The sequence below is a fragment of the Mus pahari genome, chromosome 1 (assembly GCF_900095145.1).
Source record: "Mus pahari chromosome 1, PAHARI_EIJ_v1.1, whole genome shotgun sequence".
NCBI lineage: Eukaryota > Metazoa > Chordata > Mammalia > Rodentia > Muridae > Mus > Mus pahari.
This window is the reverse complement of record NC_034590.1, coordinates 2,397,904-2,424,982: the sequence shown is the minus strand read 5'-3', so window position 1 is coordinate 2,424,982 and position 27,079 is coordinate 2,397,904. Positions and strand designations below refer to the sequence as shown.

Here is a 27,079-nt window from a genome sequence, read left to right as displayed (position 1 = left end):
AAAAAAAAAAAAAAAAAAGGTTCCTTTGTGTACCCAAGGTCTAGCTCGTTTGGCGGCAGGCAGGATGGAGCCGGGCGGTCTCTGCTTCAGTCCGCAGGGTCACAGCCGCTGTACAGGGGAGACCTCCAAGGTCGGGTGGAGAGGCTTCTCGGAGCATTGACTCACATGTTCGTTTGTTTTGTTTTGTTTTTTCCTCTCTCTTTCTTTATGAGCACATGATCGCATGGGCCCTTAACCTATATGCACTCAACTATACAAGAGAACAAAGTGATGATCACAAGGGTGATGTGGTAGTGTGAGCCTTTGAGTGAGCTCAGCCTCTGCACTGCAGGCCTGAGGACTCTGCCCGAGAGCAAGGCTGACACAGGGACTGCCCAACTGTGGAGCAAGCAAGTCTCTAGACAGGCATCACCCAGACAGGTGCAGAGATCCCAGGAGTGCAACACCACTGGAACCATCAGCTCTAAGGCAGGGGGAACGTCAGCCCCTCCCTCTCAGACTCGCCCTGTGGATTAAACAGGTTCATGCATAAAGCCCTTGCCATGTGCACACATTGAGGCTGTAAGCACTCATTTGGCATGCACTCTCATCCCCCAGCTTCGGGCTCCTGTGCATCCTGCATCTCTCCTCTGCTCTGTCTCACTTTTGCTACAAGTGATTTATCCTTCCTAGATCAAGGAATTCACTCAGCCCGGGCCTCTGCTCCCGGGCACCGGGCTGTTGTGGCTCTTCTGTATTGACAGCAGCATGAACGCCTTGACATGCCATGGTATAAAAATAAAATAAAGTGCACACCAAGAATTTCAGTATATAATTTTCATTCATTATCCCTCTTTCCCCAAGGGAGAAGAATCATGCCTATTAAACACCCTTAAAAGCAGGGCAGGTCACCAGGGCCAAGTTGAGTGCTGTAGATGCGCACTGCCCTTTTCAATTAGAAACATGAATTCTCTGGCTTCTTTGACACTGAGTACAAAACAGATTTTCATGGTCAAGGCCTGGATCACTGGGGTGAGGTTAATGGACTGTCTTTGCCTCGACACTTCCTAATAAGATTTCCAATGTGTCCCTCCATCTTGGCTCCTGAGGGTACTGTAACATGGCCCCTGATATTGTTCACACTTTGTTGAGATCAGGGAGAGCCAGGAAGAAGTCAGTGCTTCACCTGAACCCACTAAGCTGTTGCTATCTTTCCAGAATCCGTGTCAGTCATGTGTTCCCACAACACACTTTTTCTCTGGAGCAAAGTGGTCAAGGGTGGGAACCAGACTCTCAGGGTTTGAATACTAACTGTGCTACCTGCCAAGCTGTGGGACTTGGTCATGTCACTGTCATTGCCAGTTTATGAGATGTCCCTGCTGTGTGGGGTTGTCAGTGCATACAGGTTAGTGCATTCTAATCTGTAAGCCTGAACCTGGCACATAGGCAGAGGACATCTGGCTTCGTCTTGCTATTAGTCCATCATCCCCTCCCTTCCCTTCCCTTCACAAGAGCATGTCATGAGAAGTTCATGAGACCCTAGTCTTCCTAGCACCTTGCAGACTCAGTTGTCTGGAGCCCTGAGAGCTCCGTGGAGGTGACAGGAAGAAAACAGCAGGCCAGCAACAACTGGAGATCGGAGGATGCAGGTGGACCAGGCTCTCAGCAGCTCTGTTCCACCCCCGCCCCCCAGAGCATCTCCTGCAGAGGTCTCTGGAGCCATTTATTCCAGTAATTATACCACATATGACTCTCAGCAGTATCCATCTCCGATGTTGAGGTTTGCATCCGAAGCACACTCCACAAAATTATTATATATTTGAACATTTGGTTCCCACCAAGTAGGGCTGTCTTGGAAGATGGTTGAAGCTTTTGGATATGGAGCTAGCTGGCAGATTTAGGGCCACGGGCTAAGCTTGACGGATATAGCCCAGCCTCTGTTCCATCTCAGCTCTCTGCCATGATGCAGTAAACCCTCTCAGAGCGCAAGCCTGTTCTTCTCCCAGGTTGTTTTTGGGTGCTCTATCACAACGATAAGGAAAAGAGCCTAGACTGCCTGGTACTTCCAGGTCATACTGCTGCTCAGCCTGTTACACATGCCTTCCTGACTCTGCCCCCTTAGCCCTGTCAGAAACATGGTATGCCTTCAGATAGATGTACTATCTTTTGGCTTACTATCTGACTCCCCCCAGCCCCCATGCTGACTGCATACTGGAATCAGTTGCTCAGCTTACTTTGGGGGGTAGAGGCGAGGGTGGGGGAGCAGGGCCTCACTATGTAGCCCTGCCTGCCTGTCTGTCTGTCTTGGAACTCTATGTAGACCAGCTGACCTTGAACTCACATCCACCTGCCACTGCACCACCATGCCCAGCCTAACTAGAGAGCTTGTGGAAGATCCTCAGGGGCAGTGAGATGGCTTCAAGGAGCAGCATTTGCTGCCAATCCTGATGTCCTGACTTCAGTCCCCAGGACCCAAATAATAGGAGAAAACTGACTTCTGCTGGTTGTCCTCTGGCCTCCACACACCCACTGAGGCACTCACACACGCTCGGCTCTGAGTGCCAGAGTAGCTGGTCTGGAATTCCTTGGGCCAGGCAGACACCTGTTTCTTCAGGAACCTCTTTAGTGCCTCTAGTGTCAGCAGGGGTGAAGACTGCTGCCCTGGCGACCCTGCCCAGTGCCCTGTAAGGGTTTCCTAGCCATCCTCCGACTCTGGCACACAGTACTGCCGTGCTTTAGATCTAGAATGTTCCATGAAGGCTCACGTGCTAAAGGCTAGATTCTTAGCCTGTGCTACTGTTGGAAGGTGGTAGGCCCTAATGACAGGAACTTTGATCGCTGGAGGGCACATCCTTGCAGGGGGTACTAGAACCCCTTCCCCCTCCTCTCCCCCTCTCTTTTCTCTCTCCCCCTCTTCCCCTCCCTCCCTCCTTGCATTTCCCTCCATGCTTGGTCAGGTCTGTCCCACCTGCACTCTCTGCTATTATGTTTGGGCTGACCACAGCCCAGTGAGCATGGCCAAGCATCTATACAGTGGATCAGTGAACCAGAACACTTGTGTTATGTTGTTTATTGTGGGGCTGGGGGTTCTCACAGCACTGGGCAGCTGACACAGTTTCCCTCCCATCACGCAGATCACTGACCTTATTCCTCAGTTACAGTCCCTCCTTTATAAGGGTGACCTCCCTGAGGAGAGACCCCACTTTCCCTGTCTCCCTGGCTCCTCTTTGTCTCACTCAGGGCGGTTTTCCATGAGGAAACCTATAGCAGTGGTTTAGAGGAAGTGCTTAACAAGTAAACAGTATCAAGAATAGACTGGGAGCAGTGGTGGACTTCTGTAGAAGTCCCAGCACTCAGGAGGCTGAGGCAGGAGGATCGGGAATTCAAGGTCAGCTTGGGCTCCAAGAGACTGTGTCTCAAAAAGGGGATAGAGGGATGCATTGATTAAAATGGTGGGTTTCACATGTTCAGAGCTGGTACAGTAGATGCACCATTCATGTGACAAGGACAGGTTGACTAAGTGAACACATTTTAGTGCTTGCTTGTTCTGTTTGAGACAGAAACTCACTGTGTAGTCAATGTAGCTTTAAACTCGCAATCGTCCTGCCTTAGCCCGTGAAAGTACAAGGGCTAAGGTGATATCACTGAGCTCCGTCCTTTATCTGAGGGCACTAGGGGAGTCTGAACTGTAGCAGGAAGAACACCATGGCTGAAGCTGGCCATGCACAAAGAAGTCGCTGCAGCTGAGACCAGACCTCTGAGTCCAGGGAGAATTGGACTGCTGTGGAAGATCCTCTGAACTGTAGTGGAGGGCTGGAGAGAGAGGAGGGAGGGCCTATAGGAAGACTGACATGACCAGTCCCCAGCCTTAGCCATTGGGCCCGTGGGGGGAGGGGGGTGGTAGAGTGCCTCTCAACTCAGATGCAGCACAAGTAGGTAGGCAGCTGCCTTCTGTGTTGAGTTCTTTGGTGACCCACCCCACTGGTATCAGTACTGGCTGTGTGACTTGGCCCATGTAGTGGAGTGTTGTTCCTGACTTTAAGGGTCATGGAATATTTTAGCCTCTCCTCTTTCCTCTGAACTTGGGCTATCAGCCCAGGCAAAGCTGCTTTGTGCTGGAAGCCAAGGAGATACCATCAGAGCCATCAGCCAGCCTGTGACAGATCCCCCATGTGTGTAAGTGCCCTGCCACATATTTGGGGTCATTTGTTAATGCAGCAAAGCTTAGCGCATCCTAATTATCCTGGGAAGGGACAGAGATCGAAAGGGTAAGCGAGTTGCTCCCAGTGACATCATAAGCAGCTGAACAACCACATGGTTGGATCTAGAAGCATTTGTCTATCTCTTCCCACCAGGGAAAATGGAAGCTGCAGAGTCGTGTTGCCTGTGGTTGCAGAAAAGGTTGGGGCTCAAGACCAAATCAGGGATAAAGGAGCTGGGCTCAGACATCCTGGCCCTGGGCACATTGCTTCATCTGTCTGCTCCCGTCTGCTCATCTGTAAAATGGAGGTGGTAATGAAAGCTGCCTGTGGAGTCGTGAGACTTAGCAAAAAGCAGTTAACAAACGACAGTGCTTAGAAAGGAACCTGGCCCACAGGAAGATGGCAGTGCCCGAAGCTGGTGCTGTACATGCTACTTCTGTTCATGGAAGTGTTTGTTCTAAGACTGAAACCTTTAGTGGTAAGAAGTGGCATGGGACCGGCTTCATGCCCAGCTTGATGTGGAGCCTCAAATCATGATGAGCACCCTCGAACTCTTAACGCTTAGCTTCCTTCTCTCATGGATAGTTCTCCTCTCACAGCCAAAAGAGGGCTGCAGTCTACAGCTCTAGCATTCCAGGCAAAGACCTCACTGGTGTTAGTGGACCAGACTGGGTACATGGTTTGTGCTTGAGCAGAGGACAGAGCCACTGTGGGCAGGCAAGTGCCAGAGTCCCACAAAGGAAACCTGGCCTGCTACTGGGGAAGACAGTGGGACATACCACAGAGAATTGCATGTGGGATGTTTTGTGTCTTCCCCTCTGTCCTGCCCTGAGCTTGCTGCAGGCACTGTAGCTCCACAGAGGACCACCCTTTTGCTAGACTACCTCTAAGATTTGAAGGCCTCACTGGAAACATTCACTCCCCTTGAGCCCCTGGACTTCACAAGTGTCAGCCTGGAAACTCGGGCTAACCACTGATTATCTGCTCCCAAAGCTCCACTGGCCCACAGGCAGTTAGGACAACCACAGTACGATTCTGTCTTTCTGTGTCTTTCTTTTTTTTCTTTTTTTTCTTTTGGTTTTTCAAGACAGGGTTTCTCTGTGTAGCCCTGGCTGTCCTGGAACTAATTCTGTAGACCAGGCTGGCCTCAAACTCAGAAATCCGCCTGCCTCTGCCTCCCAAGTGCCTCCCAGAGAAACCCTGTCTTGCAAAAAAAAAAAAAAGAAAGAAAGAAAGAAAAGAGAAGAAAAGAAAAACAAGGAAAAAAACAACAAACAAAAACAGATCACATACCTCCACCATATAATGGCACAGGATGTATATTACCATTCCAAAAGGCATCATAGTGAGGAAATACTGGACCAAAACAAACTGAAAACCATCTGGACAAACTCCAGACTCTGCATCTCCATGTCTGATGTCAATGCACTCTGTAGATCTCCAACTCCTTTTAGCTTTACTGACTGCAAAGTGCTCTCTCTCTGTCTCTCTGTCTCTCTCTCTCTCTCTGTCTCTCTCTCTCTGGTCCAACTCCTAGTTAGCAGCTCTCAACAGGTTTCCCACTGCTCTGGCATCACCGTCTTGGAGTCTTCAAGGCAATCCAGGCTTCACCTTTACAGCTTCATGCAGAGGCCTCTCTTGGTCTCCATTCAGGGACACCCTTGCCACACACCTGGCCTCAGCACCTTTTCTTAGTCATGGAGGAAGATTCCATAAACCCCTTTCTTCTATTCTTGATTCTAAAGCCAGAACTACGTGGCCAAAGCTGCCAAGTTCTGCTGCTTGCTGGGGCTGGAACGTGGCCTCCTTGTTAAATTACATCTCCACCAGCTTTCTGGTTTTGATGGCTTCCTTCACTGCCTAAGCTTGGCTGTTCTGGAAGGTGCTCTATAAACCAAGCTGATCTTGAACCTGAGCCTCTATCTCCTGAGTGCTGGAATTAAAGGTATGTACCACCACACCCAGACCTAAGCTGTTCTTTAATTTCCTTTCACAAAGTGGAAGCTTAGCTGGATGAGATCTAGCCCTGAGATTTCTATTGATTCTATTTAATATCCGTTAACATGGGATTTGTCTCTGTTCTACTTCCTGGTGCCCCTTTAATCATTGAACCATACATTTTGTATATTTCCTTGTTTATCTTGCTCCATTTCATCGAAACTCTCTTCATAAGAATGAACTACAGAACAGAGTCTATACTAGATTGTTTTGAGATTTCCTCTACTGTTAACAATTAATCTAATCTCTTTACCTTAGCCTCTGGTAGACTCTTTGACAAGGGCAAAAGGCAGCAGCCACATTCCTCACCAAATGATCACACGAATGATCTTTAGGCATAATACTAAATTCTCCTCTGAAACCTCTTGAGCCAGGCCCCCAACAGTTCAGATTACCCTTAGCACCACTGACTTCCATGTTCCTACTAGGATGGCCCATTGAGCCCTACTTAGCACATCCCACGGCTTTCCTATTCCAAAGTCCCCAAATCTATGATTCTCCAAACAAAAACATGGTCAGGCCTAACACAACAGTACCCCACTCCTGGTACCAGTTTCTGTCTTAGGGTTTTATTGCTGTGAAGAGACACCATAACCAAGGCAACTCTTGTAAAAGATAACATTTAATTGGGGCTAGCTTAAAATTTCAGAGTTTTAGTCCATGATCATCAAGGCAGAAACCTTGACAGCATACAGACCAACATGGCACTAGAAACGGAACATCTTGATCTGGCAGGAAGCAAGAAGAGACTGTTTGTCACACTGGGCATAGCTTGAACATATGAGACCTCAGAACCTGCTCCCACACTTCCTCTGACAAAGTCACACCTCTTAATAATGCCTCTCCATATGAGCCAAGCATTTGAACTCCTGAGTCTTTGGGGCCATACCTATTCAAACCACCATCCTTTCTACCCAGTGGTTCCTGCTAACTCTCAGCCACTGCTTTTCTCTTCTGCCTTGGCTTACCCTGGGACTGCCCAGCCTTTCCTCTACTCACACTTCCCAGCTGCCTTCTTGGTGTGTGGTCCCAGGATCCACAGAAGCTTGGTAACCTCAGTCAGAAACAGTCAGTGAGGAGCTTACAGAATCTCTGAGAGGCCAGAGGAGCAAGCATGGGTAAGGACCAGGGGAGCTCCAGCTAGAGGGAACCAGAGTCCTCAGGAAAAGCTAAGCCAGTGTCCCTGCTACTGAGCAACACTCTATAGGCCCAGGTGTACTGTGGTTCGAGATGCACTACCTCCTCTACCCCCAAATTCAGTAGAACCCACCCTGTAAGGGGCACAAAGTCTCTCAAAAGCTTCCTGGAAGAATGGGAGTACAAATGGAGGCCAGAATTCTTGGGACCAGAAATTAGCAGGGGAAGTTTCCATTTGTAGCATCATATTGGCACTTAAACCTTAAAATAATGGGAAGGTAGGTAGGTTTCATGTTGCCAGGAATGACCTTAAGCTTACTATGTAACCAACAATGTCCTTGAACTTCATATCCACAGCCTCTGCCTCTCAAGGCTAGGATTGATGTGTGTCACTATGCCCACGTGACACTTAAAATGTTGCAAGTTTGGGATGCTCAGCCTGGAAGGACAATGGCAACAGAGAAGCAGGAATTTCCCCACTTCACAATGAGATTGAGATAGTGTTAGTCACTGGACCACAGCACACATAGTTGGAGCCTAGTCATTTGATTCTCAGGCTTGCTTCTCTCCTGACTGGATCCCCCTTGGGAAGACCTAGGAGGTTTGGGCTTGTTGTCGTAGTTGTTGTTGTTGTTCTTTGTTTGTTTGTTTGTTTGTTTTGAATGGGATACACTCTACATGCTCCAGAGGCTGTGGGAACCACTTAGCTCAGTACAGCACAGAGAGACCCACTTGCATTCCTGGGGAGATGTGTGAAGAGCCTCAGGCCTATAGAACATCTGTGTATGCTTACAGAAAGGTTTACAGCAAGCATCCACAGAACTAGAAGCCAAATGCCATCAGGAGAGCCCCTCTGGCAAGAGGTGCACACCACAGCAAGTCAGGTTCCCTGCTGAGCCACGAGTGTGACATCAGAGGAAAAAAATTTGCCTCTATGCAGCACAAGGGCCGCACAACTCTCCACTGAGCACAGCTCTGTACCAGCCATCCTGGGAAGCATCCCTGCATTCCTGAACTGATGGTTTAATAGTAGAGTCAGTCCATATGAACATCTCCATCTTGTGGGGCCTGCCAGTCGCCAGAGGCTGCAGCCCAGCTCCCCTGCCCTGTCCAGCTTTCCTTTTGTGTTGTGGACACATACTGCAGCTTCTCAGTAATGCTCCTGTCTCAGGGTTTCTATAGCTGTGATGAAGCACAATGGCCAAACAACTTGGGAGGAAAGGGTTTATTTTATTCAAAGTAACAATTCACTTCCAAAACCAGTGAGGGCAGGAATTCAAGCAAGGCAGAATCCTGGAGGCAGGAGCTGATGCAGAGGTGGTAGAGGGGTGCTGCTTACTGGCTTGCTCCTCATGGTGTGCTCAGCATACTTTTTTTTAGACACCAGGACCTCCAGCCCAGGGATGGCACCACCTACAATGGGCTGGCCCTCCCCCATTGATCACTAAGAAAATGCCCTATAGGCTTGCTCACAGCCTATTTATTGGAAGCATTTTCTTTTTTGTTGTTGTTGTTTTGTTTTGTTTTGTTTTGTTTTGTTTTTAGAGACAGGGTTTCTCTGTATAGCTCTGGCTGTCCTGGAACTCACTCTGTAGACCAGGCTGACCTCGAACTCAGAAATCTGCCTGCCTCTGCCTCCGGAGTGCTGGGATTAAAGGCTAAAGACATGTGCCACCACGCCTGGCTTTTCTTTTCTTTTTAAAGATTTATTTATTATATATAAGTACACTGTAGTTGTCTTCAGACACTCCAGAAGAGGGCATTAGATCCGGATGGTTGTGAGCCACCATGTGGTTGCTAGGATTTGAACTCAGAACCCCTGGAAGAGCAGTCAGTGCTCTTAACTGCTGAGCCATCTCTCCAGCCCTGGAGGCATTTTCTTGAGGTTCTTTCTTCTCTAAAGATTGTAGGTTGCGTCAAGTTGACACCAAACTAGCCAGTCCTGGTGGGAACACATCTATAATCCCAGTATTCCTGCAGTCCCAGGACTCCAGAAGTTACTAAGTCAGGAACATCACAAATTCAAGGCAAACCTGAGTTGCATATGAATGCATGTCTTTAAAAAGAAGAGAAATAGAGGATGAAAATGCAGGCCTGATTGTGGCTCAGTGGTTGACTGCCTGTGTAACACATGCGAGGCTCTGGGCGGAAGCAGAGGGTTCATTAACAGACAGGAAACACATGCCTGTGGTCCTGAAAGCAGACAGTGGTGTACCATGAAGAGTCAAGCCTGCTGGCCTCTTCTTGTGATGCTAGGACCCACCAATGTCTCTCACTCACACGGGGGTAGGAAGCCATTTGTGAATCAGAGAAATAGGTGTGTTCTTAAGCATCTAGGGAAATGGGAAGCAGGGAAGATGGCTGTGGAGTGGGTGAGATAGGAAGAGCATCTGCCAGAGCACTAAGGACCTTGTTTGGCTCCTCTTTGGGGCAGACCAACTCAACAGAAGACCCTTTGAGATAACAGACCAGGAACTGGGGCAGATCATTGCAGGCTAATAAAGAGTTCCTGTGAACTCTGGTGGATATGAAGTGAGATCATGGTGGGTTCTTTTTTTTTTTTTTTTAAGACCTTGTATACTGGCCTGGAGAAATGACTCAGCAGTTAAAAGCACTGACTGCTCTTCAAGAGGTCCTGAGCTCAATTCCCAGCAGCCACATAGTGGCTCACAACCACCTGTAATGGGATCTAATGTCTTCTTCTGGTGTGTGTGAAGACAACTATAGTGTACTCACATAAAATAAATCTTTTTTTTTTTTTTTAAAGACCTCGTCTACTCGTCTACTAGAGGTATAAACTGAAGTGTTTGTGGATGAAATGGTCTCGTGGCTGGTGTACAGCTAACTAAGTGCATGACCCTGGCATGCACAGGCCTTGGGTTCAGTCCCCAGGGCCACAGAAAATACTAGCTGGATGGAGAAATGAAACAGGAACAGCAAGGTGCTAATGGTGCTGGAGCAATGATGCAGACCCATGGCTGTCCTTTCTCTGCTTTCCACATGATTAGACACTCTTGCTAGGCACAGTGCTATCCTCCTGTAATCCCAGCACTCAGTCGGGAGGAAGAGGCAGGAGAATCTCTACAAGTTCAAAACTACATAACAGGACCTTGTCCGAGAAAGGAAAGGAGAGAGCAGGCAGGCAAACTCCATAATAATGAGTCTTCAGATGAGTAAAGCTGTCTTTGCCTTCAGAAAAAGCCACATTCCCCGCCTCTGGGCAATAGGGTGTACTGCTCACACCTCACTTCTTCCTTTTCTCTTCTTGCAGTGTGGCTGGGAAGATGTCTCCACCACCCACAGCCCATGGCCTGCAGCCTCTGCTCTCTCTGCCCCACTGAGCCACCGCATCGGGAGCCCTCTGGATGACCCCTGCCTCCTGAGGCTGCAACTGTGCTGCTGTCCACAGCAATGGTGAAGAACTGGACTCTACAGGCTCACAACCTTCAAGTGCACTTTCGGGGGCCAACACCCTTTGTCCCAGGACTGGCAGGCCTGAACAATGGTTGAAGGCCAGGGGACCCCATAGAATTGTACCTCACCTTCCAGGGGCAGCAGTTCTCCAGCGCCCGAGGACTATGACCACCTATCGGCCTCTTGCTAATGATGGTGTGGACCTGGCAGCCAGCTGTGGGGCCAGGAGCACCGATATCCTCCCTGGGCCCCACTCTGGGGACTACACTCCCTTGGGATTCTGGGCCCAGAATGGCAGCATGTCCCAGCCTCTTGGTGAGAGCCCAGCCACTGCCACTACCCGCCCTAGCCCTACCACCCCCGCCATGCCCAAGATGGGAGTGCGTGCCAGAGTGGCTGACTGGCCACCCAAGCGAGATGCCCTGAGAGAACAGAGCAATCCCAGTCCCTCACAGGACACAGATGGTGTGAAGACCACCAAAGTAGCCCATTCCATGAGGAACCTACAGAATGGACAGCTCCCCTCTACCACCCCAGCTTCCTCAGGATCCAGAGCCTTCCATCGACTGTCCAGGAGAAGGTCCAAAGATGTAGAATTCCAGGATGGGTGGCCCCGGTCCCCTGGCAGGGCCTTCCTTCCTCTGCGACATCGGAGCAGCAGCGAGATCACCCTCAGTGAGTGTGATGTAGAGGAACCGGGAGACCCACGGGGGACCCGGCACCCAGGGGTACTGCCCCTCTTCCGAGAGTATGGCAGCACGTCCTCCATCGATGTGCAGGGTGTACCAGAGCAGAGTTTCTTTGACATCCTCAATGAGTTCCGCAGCGAGCAGCCAGAGGCTCAGGGCTCCCAGAACCTCAGGGAGCTCCTGCAGGTGGATCCCGGCGCCCTCTCAGGGGGCAGCTGTGGCACCAAAGGAGACCCCCGCAATGGCCAGCCCACCAAAGATAGTCTCCAGAGTCTACAGCCTCTCAAAGAGAAGGAGAAGGCCCGGAAGAAACCCGTGCGGGGCCTGGGCAGTGGGGACACTGTAGACTCCTCCATCTTCAGGAGACTGAGGAGCAGTAAGCCCGAGGGGGAAGTGGGGCGGCCTCTGGGAGAGACTGAGGAAAGTCGAAGCCCCCCAGAAGCCAGCAGGCCATGGGTCTGCCAGAAGAGCTTTGCCCATTTTGATGTGCAGAGCATGCTGTTTGACCTCAACGAGGCAGCTGCCAACAGGGTGTCCGTGGCCCAGAGGCGCAACACCACCACTGGGGCCTCGGCGGCCTCAGCAGCCTCAGCCATGGTGCCGCTCACAGCATCACGAGCCCACAGCCTGGGGACTCTGGACCCAGCCTTCACCAGCACGGAGGATTTGAACTGCAAGGAGAACCTGGAGCAGGACCTGGGGGACGACAATAGCAACGACCTGCTACTTAGCTGCCCGCACTTCCGCAATGAGATCGGCGGGGAGCAAGAGCGCAACGTCAGCTTCTCCCGGGCCTCCGTGGGTTCCCTGGGGGGCAGCAGCGAGGCCCACATGGCTGAGCCCACCCTGAGTACCCACCGTACAAATGCCAGCATCTCGGTGCTGGAGGTGCCCAAGGAACAGCAGAGGACACAGAGCCGGCCCAGGCAATACAGCATCGAGCACGTGGACCTGGGCGCTCGCTACTACCAGGACTACTTTGTGGGCAAAGGTGATGAGTGGTGGTGGGGGGGGGGGACGGCCACAGCTTGTCTTTGAAGCACACCCACTGCTTATATTCATCTGACAACATCTCATTACTAGAGGTGCCTGGGAGGACAGAGGAAGCTACAACCTGGCACTCAGCCCTAGTTTCAGGCCCCAGTGCCACCAAACAAATGGTTCTTGTCAAATGTAGCAGATGCCAGCCAGGTCCTCCACAGGGCTCAGTGTGGCCCCTGGGGTTAGACAGACCATGGGTTGGAGTGTCTTGTCTGAGAGCTTGTCAACTTTGTGATATATTTCACCCTGAGGTTGATCTCATGGGGCACAGGGTTGATTGTAGTGGACCCTGTACCCCACCCAGAATGGCCCTGAGATGAACAGTGAAGGGGTGGAATAGATGGCTCAGATCCCAGCCAACAGGATGGAGGCTGTGGGGCTCCACATCGGTAGCACGGGATCCCAAGATGAAAGGAGCTTAAGGGATGAAAGGGCTGTTTCAAACTCACCAAGGGTTTTTAAAACTCACCAAGCAGCAAGATACGGTAACGTACATCCTTAATTCCAGCACTCAGGAGGTCAAGGCTGCTGGATCTTCAGTTTGAGGTAGACCGAAGCTACATAGTAAGACCCTGCCTCAAAAGGGAAAGAAAGTAGAGGAGTGGGGGGGGGGGGCAGATAGTCCTATCAAGACAGCTGATGCACAGGTGAATCCCAGTATTAAGGCTGAGGCAGGAGGATTTCCACTGTGAGGCCAGGTTTGTCTGCATAAGCCCCTTCAGAGACAACACAGAATAATATAGTATGACCTTGTCTATTCCCCAAACTTTTTAAAGTAACCTTTCTAAGTTGACTTCTCTGTAGCCTCAGGGGCTTATGATCAGTTTAATAGTTATTGAGCACTGACCATCTACTGGGATTTCTGAGATGCTGAACGTTGTATGTTGGTAGAAAAACCAACAGCAACTTGGTAGCGTCTTGAGTGAACTTGCACCTGTGGAGTACTGTGTACAGGGCTGATCTCATTAATTTGCAGCCATTATTTTGGGTTAGCCTTAGATTCTCACAGGAGCATCTGAGAACAAAGGCTGTCAGTTAAATATACATAATGCCAGGGTGAGGACAAGAAGCAGATCCTATTGTGGTTTTGAATCGTTGACGATAGCAACGTGAAGACATTGAACCAGAATCATGCAGGCTGCCACAGGGTGCTGCCACAGTCTTAAGAACAACATCAACAACAAAGCAGTAGGGTTGGATATCAGAAAGAACTGTTTCCTGGTAGAATTCTCAGTGGCTTGTCTAGGAAAAAAGGGGAGAGCAGAAATCTGGATCCTTGGCTTATTTACAACTGTTACCCTAAGCATTTCCATTATTTGGGTCTGTAGAAGCGTGATCAGATACAGGCATGACTTAGGGATCTGTGTCAGGGCCCTGAACACTTCTGAGGTCCTTAGCTACTGGTGCCCAGCATTTAAGCTGCATGCGCGCTGTGTGCCAGCCTGGTGCTGTGCTAACTCAGTTAATCCGCACATTGCTGAGTTAAGCGCATTTGACTGCTAAGACTCTCATCATGTGACCTAGCTGGGGCCATATATCTAATCTCAACCCAGAATTTGTGCTGGCAGGGGACTCCCTAGGCTCAGAGCTTAACCGTTCCACAACAGCTAATGGGAGCTAAACCAGGCAAGCCGTTAACAGGGCCAGGATTAATCTCGGTGGCCCTGGGCTGATGACCCACTGTGTACTATGCCAAGCCTTTCATCACTGTGGCCTCACTCTCACACAACAGTTCTGAATTGTAGGTAGCCTCTGAATACTGAGGCTCAGAAAAGGCCTGTGACTTTGCTGGTACAGAAAGCCTGGCTTTGACCAAACTTGAGGGTTTCTCTGTTGACCTTTGACTCATGAGTTTTGTGTGAGACTGCCTTATCTCCCTCTGCTCACACCGTGGACAGGCTGCCATGGGCTGTGCCCTCTCCTTCCTGAGGTCTGACCGGGCCTCCCTGCTCTCCCTTTTCAGAGCATGCCAATTACTTTGGTGTGGATGAAAAGCTGGGGCCCGTGGCTGTGAGCATCAAGCGGGAGAAGCTGGAGGATCATAAGGACCATGGACCTCAGTACCAGTACAGGATCATCTTCCGGACTCGTGAGGTATGGCCCGATGCCACGATGCCTGCTGGGTAAACAGGAGCCGTAAACCCTTCCCACTTCTTCCCGCTTCCGTGTCCTGGTTCTACCAGATTCCAGGCCAAACTTCCTTGCCACGTCTCATAAGAGGTGGCATACTGAGATTCTGTGAGTCTGTCCATTTTACAGACGGGAAAACTGATACTCAGAAATCACATAAATTGTAGCAAATAAGCCAGGCCAGGATCTGAGCCTAGCAGGTGACTTCAAAGCTCAGGGTCACCGAATCTATTTTCAGGATTCGGGTGTTGAGAGGCAGGCCTGGGGCATGGCAACATGCCCTGCTATGCTAAGCAATTTCCACCTCTACCAACCAGCCTGCTCTGTTCTCAGCTAGGAATCCCACTGTCCTGCCCAGCAGTTCTTGGATTAAAGCTTAGCTCCAGCAACAGGGAAAGAAGGCATATTGCTGTCCCTCCACCCCAACACGAGTGACTTGTAACAGAATGTGCTTCTGACTTAAAGCCAGCTTAAAGTCACAGAGATTCACTGGTCTCTGTCACTATAGGTCAGGGATGGAACCTGCTACAGGCACAGGTTGACTGCAGAACCTGACATGTCTGCTCAGCCTGGTTGGCTCTGCCTCCCTTCTCTTCTGTCACCAGCAAGCTGTCTGTCTTCAGTGCAGGCCTTCTAGATCCTCATAGCTTTCCATACAGAGGGATGAGTCATGCCTCCAGGATCCCTGATTGGTTCTTCATAGATCCCACACCCACACCTTGGGCCAGGCACTGGCAGGGCTGATAGAGGGTGAGAAAGATAGGCAGCAAGATCTAGGACACAATCCACCTCAGGGCTAGAGCCACCACCCTTGCACTGAAATTGATAGTTCCATGGGTGTAGCTGGTCTTTTGCTACTTTGGGTTCTTTTTCTCACCCTTTATCAATATGGGTTTCACCTCCTATCACTAGATAGAGGGGGGAAGAGAGAGGGGAGTCAGGAGGTGTCTAGAAACCTAATTTCTTTCCTTTTGTTTCCTCTTTGAGCATGACTACTGACAAGCCTCAGCTACCGCCCCACCTCCCAATGACTAACAATCACCAACCGCCTATAGGGGCCCTATCACTTATATACCCTCTGAAAAGTTCCCAAAATTCCAAATGTCACACAGTTGCAGAAACTATCTGCTGCTGGCAAAACCATGCCTCTGCTAGAGCACGAGGCAAATCACAGTCAGCTGCTGCGGACAGTCTGAAGCAGCCCCATCCCTACACCTGGGATTAAAACTGAAGCACATTCCTATATTTCTGTGCTTTTTAAAGTAACCAAAAGCTGACTGTGAACATCTACTTCTGTGTCAGCTTTTGGTTACTTTAAAAAGCACAGAAATATAGGAATGTGCTTCAGTTTTGGGGCCCCCAGTGGAGGAACTAGAGAAAGTACCCAAGGAGCTGAAGGGGTCTGCAACCCTATAGGTGGAACAACAATATGAACTAACCAGTACACCCAGAGCTCATGTCTCTAGCTGCATATGGAGCAGAAGATGGCCTAATTGGCCATCACTGGGAAGAGAGGCCCCTTGGTCTTGCAAACTATATATACCCCAGTACAGGGGAATGCCAGGGCCAAGAAGTAGGAGTGAGTGGGTAGGGGAGCAGGGCAGGGGGAGGGTATAGAGGACTTTCGGGATAGCATTTGAAATGTAAATAAANAAAATATCTAATTAAAAAAAAAAAAAAAAAAGAAAACTGAAAAAAATAAATAAATAAAGTAACCAAAATTCTAGAACTCTGAAAAATGTTATTTCACAGAGGAGACGCTCTCCCAAGGAGGTCCTCAGCAGGGATGGTGTAGAGTGTTTTTGTTTTGTTCTTGAGAGCATGTGTCATGTAGCCTAAGCTGGCCTCCCACTCACTCTGTATCTGAAGCTGGCCTTGAGCTCCTTCTGATCACCTGATCCTCCTGCCTCCACTTTCTGATCACTGAGATTTGGAGCATGCACTATCATATCCAATAGAAGGGAGGTTTTAGTAGCGTTGCTCCCTGTCTCAGAGTCTGACCCTCAGCTGTACAAAGCAAGTTAGCAACAATGGCAAAGTGCTGGCACCACCTGAACGAGACACATAAAGGCGGCATTTCTAAAAGGGCAGACACCAGCTGATATAGGCCCACACACTGGGGATCTCTGTCTGGCAGGCAGAGGCCTGCACACTGGCATAAAAGCCCAGCAGGGTACCTCGCCATGGACTTTGATCCTGGCAGGCAGATGAGGACCATCACCCCACCCACCAGAGGCTCTCAACTGGATGACACAAGGCTCTGTGTCAGCTGGGGATAGTGGGCCCCAAAATCACATGCCCAGACTACAGGTGGTCTCTACCCCGTGTCCTAGCCTTGCTTTCTGCTTAGCTTTCTGACCAGTTGATCACCATGGCAGAATGTGAGGTGACAGTTCACTCAGCTTCAGAGCACCTTAGGACACGTGAGCAGATGCTGGTGACGTGGCAAGCCTGTGCATGTTTGTGAGAAATGCAGATTCTCACCTCGGCAATGGTGGCCATGCTCTGCCTTGGCCTAGGCTGGCTCAAGTCAGCCTCGCAGTTTCACCAGCCCCACTGTTGTGGATTGAGAGCAGTCAGGACCCTCCAGTAGGAGGTGGGGCCGTGTAGCTCTCTGTCCATTATCCTCTGGCTACCCCACTCAGCTGCCTCCGGCAGTCACCTGGCTCAGGTCAGCCTCCCCCTCCCCCACATCTAGCCTGTTCATAAAAGAATTCAGACTTACATATGCATACAGTGCCCATGGAGGTCACAGAAGACATTGAAGCCCCAGGGACTGAGGTTATAAATGGTTGTGAAAACCAAATAAATAAATAAATAAATAAAATAGATAGATAGATAGATAGATAGATAGATAGATAGATAGATAGATAGATAGATAGATAAATAAATAAATGGTTGTGAACTACCTTGTGGATTCTAGGAGCAGCACATAAGGTTTCTGTAAGTGCTTCTTTCTTTATTCTTTCTAGCTGTCTGTCTATCTGCCTATCTATCTATCTGGACAGGGTTTCACTATGTAGCTCTGGCTGTTTGGAACTCACTGTGTAGACCAGGATGGCCTTGAACTCACAGAGTTCCACCTGCCTCTGCCTCCGAGGTACTGAGACTGAAAATATGCACCACAATGCCTGGCACATACGTTAGTGCTCTTAATTGCTAAGCCATCACTCTTCATGCCCTAGAATGATAAAGGACAGCATGTCACATGAACTGAGGACCATGATACCTCAGTGCTTTCTCAGCAGGCCAGGGGTGACTTCTCTGCTTTGGCTTCTGTTTGGTCGTTGGAAGCTGTTCCATGCTGCCCCTCCCTGGCCTTGTGGCCACTCATGCTACCAAGACACTGTCACCTCACAGCCCCAGGCTGTGCTTTCGAGTACAGTAGCAACCAAAGCAGCAAAGTGGCTTGAAGGCTGCTCTCTTGGGGGCAGAGAGCAGTGATACACAACACACCCTCATAGTCCATGCCAGGTAGGGAGTGGCAAGGTGGAAGACACAGCAGGAAAATGGGTGGCTGAGGTAGAGGGTCAGGTCTTCAGACAAGATGGTTGATAGAGGCACCTCTAAAACAGCCAAGGCCGCGGGAAGCTGGTGTGCTGGCTCACGGCTCCAACTTCAGCACTCAGAAGTCTGAAGCAAGTGGATTGCCATCAGTTCAAGTCCAGCCAGAACTTCAGCACACATCTGCATGCGTGTACACACATACACTCACGCACACAGAGAGAGAGAGAGAGAGACAGAGACAGACCATGCAAACCTTTATCCACCCTCACCTACAGACCACACGCAGCCCCAGCCCCTGCAGAGGCTGCTCTGTGAGGCCCTCAGGCCTGACCTCCCATCATCCTGAGTTGGAGGAGAAGCGGTGGCTGCAGAGCCTGCCTCACCTCAGTTCCTTTCACGGAGGCAGGGCAGACAGTCACACAACCCACATTTTGTGCAAGCATCCTAGAAGTTAAAATACGCTAAAGTTGAAACATGTATTGCTGCGGGGGCACTCACCGCAGTGTGTCAGGTTCGTTGCCCCAACGGTTTCTCTCAACTCTTACCACAGATGTCCCATTGTCATCTCATCCCTCAGTGTCCACAGATGCAGACACTGGAGCCAAAGCCAAGATGTCCTGCTCCTATCCAGTCCCACTGCCAGGGTCTTTCGGGCTGAGTTAGGATCTCACAGCCCCCGGCTGCCTGTCCAATGCTGTCCTTCACTTCCCCATGACTTGGACAGGTTCCTTGTGTTTCTGTTTCTTCCTGTGTAAAACAGGCTTGGAGCTGTGAGCTAAGTCCTAGTGAGGTGGGGACAGGGTCTTACCCTGAGGTGGGAAGTGGCCGCAAAGCCTTCAGGGCAGGAAGAGCTCTGAGTGTAAGATCCCACCATCTACTGACAGCCCGTCATATCTGTAACTCTTGCAGGAGACTGGGGCCATGCTGGGGAACACACCGGGCTCCATCTTGCAGTCACACCCATGCCTCTGGCCCTACAAACCAGAGCATAGCGCCCAGCTGCTTCCCAAGCCATCGGGCCGGCCTGCCCTACATGGCCACCCCTAGCCGCCAAGCAGACAGGCGCCAGTGGGCCCATGGCGCTCAGCAGATGGCATGTGAGTGTTGGCAGAACCAAGCTTCCCACTGAGGCAGGAGCAGACTCGGGGTTGGGCTTGGGCACCACACGCCTGAACATTGGCTGCCCCATGCCAGTGACTGCTTAGATGACACATGGGGTCCCCCAGCCAGCCTCCGACCATCTGGCCCAGTGCACTCCTAAAGCCTGGCAAGTGGGAGTCCTTGACAGACTGCCCAAGGCTGGCGTGGAGCTCACGGTCCCACCCCTTAGCCTCCCAGTACTGTGCCCAATTAAGCCTTAGCTTTAGGAGGCTTAGGAGTTTGGGTTTTTACGTTTTGCGTATGTATGTATGTATGTATGTATGTATGTATGTATGTATGTATGTATGCATGCATGTATGTAATAGCTAATCCATACAGAAGTGTGCAAAGTAAAGGGGAAGGTCTTACAAAGTGTCTGTTGTGGGCAGGGTAGCTGTTCAGGCAGCACATCTGACTTCCTGTGTGTGCCTCCCCATATCTCTGACTTGTCCTGTTAGGGAGTGGGGGGGAGACCCCAGCCTTCTCCTATTTGTCCAGCTCTCTCAGTATTTCAGATACAGTGGTGAGCTCTCTGTGTGAGTTTCCTTACTGGATCCTTCAGCTGGCCCAGATTGGCCTGAACTCCTAGTCCTATTAGGCTTCCAGAGTATTTGAACTGCAGGTGTGTACAGCCACACCTGGCCAAGGTCGCATTCTTACTCCCGTTTTGTCAATGAGGAAATGAGATGAGAGGCTCCAAAGTAGAAATATTGAAAGTTTGAGGCCAGCCAGGACTGGCCATAGCAAAACTGTACCAGTAAAAATCTACCTAGGTCCAATGTGGTGGGGCACACTTGTAATCCCGCAGCTTGGGGTGTGTGTGAGTTGGAGCCCAGCCTGCGCTCCATGAAGCAGTTTCAAAAACTAAGAAGGAAGGGAGGGAAGAAATGAGGGATGGGATGAGAAATTTAGCAGTTTGCTCAGGGTTGATGAGCTAGGGAGAAAGTGAAACTGGGAATCAGGGACACGGGCTGAGAGTGCCAAGTACCCTCCCTCAAGTCCCTGAAGGGGACCTGCCACCCAGCACGAAGAGCAACCAACATGCATACAGCTCTGTCGTGGGCCTGACTCTCACGGATAGGCCCCTCTGCTTATGTGGCACGGTGTCCTTTTTACAGCTCACTTAGTCTGTCACCATCAGTAAAGGGATAGCAGATGTCAAAGGGCTCACAGCAGATCTGACTCCGGCTGCTATGGAGAGAACGGGCTGGCAATGGGACAAGGGCGGGGAGAAGGGGCAGCTATGCCAGCGAGAAGTGACAGAGGACCAAAGCAGGGAGGGGCTTGTCAGTACCCTTCTTCTCCTCCCCCTGCCAGGAGGAGAACCCGGGCTCTTCAAGTGGGCAGCAGCAGGTAGCACTGAGGGTCAGGTGCAGCCACAGGCCGCTGGACTCGGAGGAGGTTTCTTAGTCCACGCTGGCTCTCAACTCCATCAGAGTGCTGCGGAACAGCAGCAGTACGATATAATGATGCTGGTCCTGTGGGTGTATTAGGGAAACCCACATCCCCAACGCCAACAAGCCGAACCCCTGATGCCATTGGTGTTCCCCATGTTTCGTGCTTGCTTTGCTCATGATAAGAGATATGTGTGTTTGTTAATGAGCACGGTCAGAACTGGGAACTCCCAACCATGAGATCACTCCGTTCCTTGCACATGCCTCTTGCCTGGGTCTTGTTTGGCAAAGGTGGACTGCATGCCTGGCAGCAAAACTGTGGCATGCGTTTGCTGCTTCGTTTGCCCGTTGCCTTAGAAGACTGTTTTTGCAGTTAGCACCGATCATCTTTTGTGTTTAAAGTGCAGTGCCGAATGGGTTTGGGGTGCATGGAACAGGCCCTGGGGGAGGATTTTTCCTTTTCTTCTTTCTTGTACGTTACGTATCTTTCTGTGCATTCTTGCTGCAGCTACCACATACTCTGCTGGCCGAGAGCCTGGCCTAAGCTGGTGGCCAGAAGTGTCAAGAGGACATGGCTACAGGTGCTCTCAGTGCTGGCGGGGGTAAATCAGAACACCCACTTGGAAAACTGCCCGGCACTTTGGGTAAAACTGAAGATTAGCATGTCTGGATGATTTAGCAATTTGTCTCGTAGAGTATAAACCCAAAAGGAAATGTGTTCGTGGGCACCAAGAGGGGACATCTGTGGATGTCCCCAGCAGGGCCACTCTCAGTTGTCAAATACTGGAAGCAGCTGTGCTCAGCAGCACTGGGAGGGATGAGGTCCACGGCAGTGCAGGCTTCATCCTCTGACACAACATGGTGGAGTCCCATGCGTGCAGTCTGCAGAGAAGGACGCCAGACTGGGCACAGTGGCGAGCTGTCTGAGTGTCAATTTCTTTAAAACACAGAAATACTATAAAAGTATGTTTTTTGTCTTAATCCCGGGTATGGGGTTATGGGCTGCTTCAGACTGTCCGCAGCAGCTGACTATGATTTGCCTCATGCTATAGCAGGGGCATAATTTTGCCAGTGGCACATAGTTTCTGCAAGTGTGTGTGACATTTGGAATTCTGGGGACATTTCAGAGGGTCTGTATTAGGGCCCCAAGATACGGGTTGTTGGTTGTTCGTTCAGGTTGGTTGTTAGTTGATTGTTGGTTATTGTTGGTCATCTATTAAATAGTTGTGCACAAAGAAGAAACAGGAAGAAGAAATTAGATATCCTGATGGTGAAGATCAAACTTGGCCCGAGGAACTCGCCACCCCCCAGTCAGCAGGAAGCAGTTTAATGATAACGTCGCCCCCTTTCTCACCCCTGACTTTATTCAGGGGCTCTTTTCTTTCCCCTCTATTCCTTTTTCTCTCTTATCTAGTGTGTTAGGGGGTTGAGAGGGTGGGAAAGGATGGAGAAGGGTGGAAGGAAGAAGAGCCCATAAAGTAGTAAATGGCGCCTGTCACTCCAGGGCGTGGGGGCCGAGACAAGGGTTGCAAGTGCACGGCCATCCTAGACTGTAGAATAAGACCCCATGTCAAAAAGCGGAAGAAGTCAAGCATGCTGGTCCTCGCCTGTGATCTCCACACTCAGGGGAGAAGCGGGAGTCAGGACTTTGAGGCCAGCCTGGGCTGAATGAGATCCTAACTCAGAGGTGGAGGCAGGGAGCAAGATAATAAAAGAGCAGTAACTGCCAGCGCACACAGGATCTGCATGATAACACTCCCTAGCAGGCCATGATTCCATCTTCAGCCCCCAGCACACTCCTGAAAAAGTAGCAATAATGAACGACATGGGAAGCTGCAGAGCAGGCAGGAAGACACTGGCCCTGGAAGTCAGTCAGTCCCGAGGCTAATCTGGTTATGACAGACTAGGTGTCTACATATATGTAGATCGTACTAGATGGAAATTTTAGTGTCTTAAGGCATCTTGGTGTCGCCTGCCTATAGTAAGGCTGTGGCAGGATCTGTACAAGTTCAAAGTCAGACTAGGTTGTATAGCAAGACCTTGTCTTAAAAAATAAAATAAAAAATACAGCTCTCAGGAGACTGAAGGTGTTGGATCTCTGAGTTGGAGGTCAACCTGGTGTACAGTGATTTCTGGGATAAGAGACAGCAGGGAATTGGAGATTCATCTTTATACTGATATCCCCAGCAAGAAGACATGCATGGGCCAGTAAAATGTCCTGACGGGATTCTCATATTTCAATTCCTGGAATTGGTCACACGGTCAGCCTTAGGAACCTCTTGGGAGGTAGTAACCTCTGAGGAAGAAGGGAAGAGGCGTGAGGTGGCCTTTGACTAAATATTTTCTTTTCTTTTTTAATATTTATTTATTTATTTATTATATGTAAGTACACTGTAGCTGCCTTCAGACACTCCAGAGGGCATCAGATTTTGTTACAGATGGTTCTGAGCCACCATGTGGTTGCTGGGATTTGAACTCAGGACCTTTGGAAGAGCAGTCTGTGCTCTTAACCGCTGAGCCATCTCTCCAGCCCCTGACTAAATATTTTCAATCTTTGTAGCACAGCAGAAGCAACTGAGGAAGTTTGAAGTGGACCACACACACAGGGACACATGTAAATGCATAGTGTGTGTCCAGCCCCACCCCAGACCAAATCGGAGTACATGGGTGACATTTTTTCAGGAAACTGGTTGACCCACAGCAGGAGCCACAATTCAAGACCCAAATTGGCACCAGCATCCTAGACATGCAGGTCTTTGTGAACATACACTGACTTGTCTACAGCTCAGTGTCGCAGGAGCAACTGAGAGCCCCTTCCTGATGACTCCCCACCCCTCCCACCTGTCAGGGATTTTGCTTAGAATGGATTGGCACAGGAGGCAGTAGCCAGTGTGTGTACTGAACTAAGGAAGATGCTCTGTCTCACTCAGTCCCCCTTCATTTATGATTGCCTGCCTTCATAGAAGAAGAGACAGTTGAGGCTCAGAGACCTGCGTGTGGTTCCTTGGTCAGAATCATGGGAAAGAGATCACAAATCCAAGTCCTGGCTCATCCTCTATATTCAGCCTCCAGTCAATCTCTCTCTCTCTCTCTCTCTCTCTCTCTCTCTCTCTCTCTCTCTCTCTCTCTCTCTCTCTCTCTCTCTCTCTCTCTCTCTCTCTCTCTCTCTCTCTAGGGTTTCTCTGTGTAGCCCTGGCTGTCCTGGAACTCACTCTGTAGACCAGGCTGACCTCAAACTCAGAAATTCTCCTGCCTCTGCCTCTGCCTCCCAAGTGTTGGGATTAAAGCCATGCGCCACCATGCCTGGCTCTCTCTCTCTCTCTCTCTCTTTTTAAAGATTTATTTATTTATTGTATGTGAGTACACTGTAGCTGTAGCTATAGGTTGTGAGCCTTCATGTTATTGGGAATTGAATTTTAGGACCTCTGCTCGCTCTGGTCAACTCAGCTCACTCGGTCCCTGCTCACTCCAGACTCACCAGAAGAGGGTGTCAGAACTCATTACAGGTGGTTGTGAGCCACCATGTGGATGCTGGGATTTGAACTCAAGGAAGAGCAGTCAGTGCTCTTACCCACTGAGCTATCTCTCCAGTCCTTCAGCCTCCAATCTCTTAATCCCCTGGGATTGCAGAAGTACAACAGCAGGCCTGGCTACACAGGTCTATGAAGGAAGGACCCTCTCAGAGCCCCCAGACACCCCTGACCATCCCTTCTCTCTCTTGAGCAGCTCATCACACTTCGGGGCTCCATTCTAGAGGATGCCACTCCTACGGCCACCAAGCACGGGACAGGGCGGGGCTTGCCCCTGAAGGATGCACTGGAGTACGTCATCCCAGAGCTCAACATCCATTGCTTGCGTCTGGCTCTCAACACTCCCAAAGTCACAGAGCAGCTGCTGAAACTCGATGAGCAAGGGGTAAGCCAGGGGCTGAGGAGCCCCCACCTTCAGCCCCAGCCCCGCAGCCCCGTCTGTCTCCAGCTCTATGTTTATGTTTAGCAAGTAGCAAATTCACTGCGAAGCTAGACTGAGCAACAGGAGGGAGCCATCAGCACACTTGTAAGGGCCCCAACGCAGTGTCCTAGAAACAGCCTGGGAATGAGATTGACACCACAAGCTTCTGTGACAGAGCGGGAGAGGGGACCTGCGCCAGCACACGAACACACCCACTCTCTGCCATCTGGCCTGCTCGTTGCCCCTGGCATTGCTTCCGGACTTCCAGACGTGTGCAGACCCCGAGTAGCTGAGGTTTTGCTTTGGCACAGGCTCATCCCATGCCCAGTCATCTCCTGTAGGAAGCCAGTCCCAGCTCCCAGCTCTGCCTTAAGAACAGCACTGACTAGCCAGGCGGTGGTGGCGCACGCCTTTAATCCCAGCACTCGGGAGGCAGAGGCAGGCAGATTTCTGAGTTCGAGACCAGCCTGGTCTACAAAGTGAGTTCCAGGATAGCCAGGGCTACACAGAGAAACCCTGTCTCGAAAAAAAAAAAAAAAGAACAGCACCAACTGGCACAGAAGTAGAAAGACAGGTGACAGAGTGTGCACTCCCTGTGCTCTCTTCTCTGGGGCATGCCCGACACTGGTTCCTTCCCTGAAGGCTGTGCATTGAGTGAGTTCTCAAGTGGTCCCAGCAGCTCCTGGGCTTGGTGCTCAGGACGTCTCCCCCATGTCCCATTCCCTGGACCCTCCTCGAACCTGCTCTGCTCTTCCGCCCACACAGCTGTGCCGCAAGCACAAGGTCGGCATCCTGTACTGCAAGGCAGGCCAGAGCTCAGAGGAGGAGATGTACAACAACGAGGAGGCCGGCCCTGCCTTCGAGGAGTTCCTGGACCTCCTGGGTGATAAGGTCTGTCTGAAGGGCTTCACCAAGTATGCCGCTCAGCTGGATGTCAAGGGTAAGTGGGGAGCACCCAGGAGGCAGCGGCAGACAGAGCTCTGAGTCTAAGGTCATATTTTTCTGCGTAGTGACTTCCAGGTCAGCCAGGGCTACGTAGCAAGGTCTTCTCTCAAAAAATAGATAGCTGATAATGAATGGACAGACGGACGGATAGATAGATAATAAGTGGGGTCAGGGGGAGGCATCAGGTATTGCTTCAGGATGGAGCGCCTCCCTAACAGGCCCTAGAGTCCACCCTCAATGCCGCCACCACCACCACCATCATCATCATAATCTGTTAAGTAGGGGCCACTGAGATGTCAGGGAGCCATCCCTGCTTGTCTGCCTGACCAGCTCAGAGGTCTGGTGATGCCCACACGGGTGAAGGTACAGGCCAGTGGGAGGTCGGGGTGAACAGCGCCCTGACTCGGGAAAGCAGCAGGATGTGTTCTGGGGAGGTTGGAGGTCAGCCCTCATGTGTGACTCGGCGGTCGCGCTCCTAGGGGTATGCTCTGCACACTGTGCTGTGAGCATCAGATGTGAAGGCCTGGGCACAGCCTCGGGCACCTGGAGAGCACCCTAGAGCTCCACAGAACTGTGTGATATTTACAGATCAGGGACGATGGTGAGGGCCACCTGTCACACATAGAGAGCCTCAGGAGAATGTGTACTAAAAGACACCTTTTAAATGCCAAGCGTTTTAAGAGCGTGGCAGGCTGGCGAGGGTTTGTTGGCTGACAGTCAATTCTAAAGACACTCCGGCATGGTGGCTCATGCTCCAATCCAGAACTCAGGAGGCTGAATCGGGAAGACTGCATTTGATGCCAGCCTGGACTACATTGCTAGACTTTGCCTTTAAAAAAAAAAAATAATTATATAATGGGAGATTTCTTTTATATTTCTTTCATTTTTAAAGAGTGAATGTAAGTAAAAGCTTTTGAGTTAAAAACCAACAGATGGCCTGTAGGATACGCCAGGGACCCAGAGGCTTAGGGATGGTGGTACTAACTGCTGTTTCTATCCCAGCGGACTCCACGGGGACCCACTCCCTCTACACGACGTACCAGGACTATGAGATCATGTTCCACGTCTCCACCCTGCTCCCTTACACTCCCAACAACAGGCAGCAGGTCAGTGGTCCCCAGCTGGGGCACAGTTAGTCTCTAAGCATTCACCCTTCTCAAAACTGGTGGCCACCATCTGTCCAGGGATGGCTCTCTTGGGGTGGTCCTGTGAATCAGGTAGAGGTCTTGGAGACTCCTCTGTACCACAGTCATTTCCCTAGGAGTTCTGGACAACACTTACGTGATTCGATGTTTGTCTGGTACCACGTCCTCCTGCTGGTGCTTGCCACTCTGCTTACCTCCAGCTGACCATCATCTCCTTGCAGGGGTCTCTTGATTCTTCACCAGTTTTAAGGGTGAGGGGCGAGGCCGGACAGTAGTGGCGCTCGCCTGTAATCCCAGCACTTGGGAGACAGAGGCAGGTGGATTTCTGAGTTCGAGGCCAGCCTGGTCTACAGAGTGAGTTCCCGGACAGCCAGGGTTATACAGAGAAACCCTGTCTCGAAAAACCA

General features: G+C 50.6%; 1 protein-coding gene across 3 annotated transcripts in view; it reads left to right on the top strand.

The window, feature by feature from the left end:
* Positions 1 to 27,079, top strand: part of Sipa1l3 (signal induced proliferation associated 1 like 3) — a 199,111-nt gene that overhangs the window by 107,008 nt on the left and 65,024 nt on the right. For all 3 annotated transcript variants that reach the window (XM_029537203.1, XM_021197937.2, XM_029537198.1), the window contains exons 3-7: positions 10,588 to 12,410; positions 14,424 to 14,554; positions 24,358 to 24,546; positions 25,348 to 25,522; positions 26,530 to 26,633. In XM_029537203.1, the coding sequence (XP_029393063.1) occupies positions 10,895 to 12,410; positions 14,424 to 14,554; positions 24,358 to 24,546; positions 25,348 to 25,522; positions 26,530 to 26,633 (2,115 nt within the window). In that variant the 5' untranslated portion in view covers positions 10,588 to 10,894. The remainder of the gene's footprint in view (positions 1 to 10,587; positions 12,411 to 14,423; positions 14,555 to 24,357; positions 24,547 to 25,347; positions 25,523 to 26,529; positions 26,634 to 27,079) is intronic.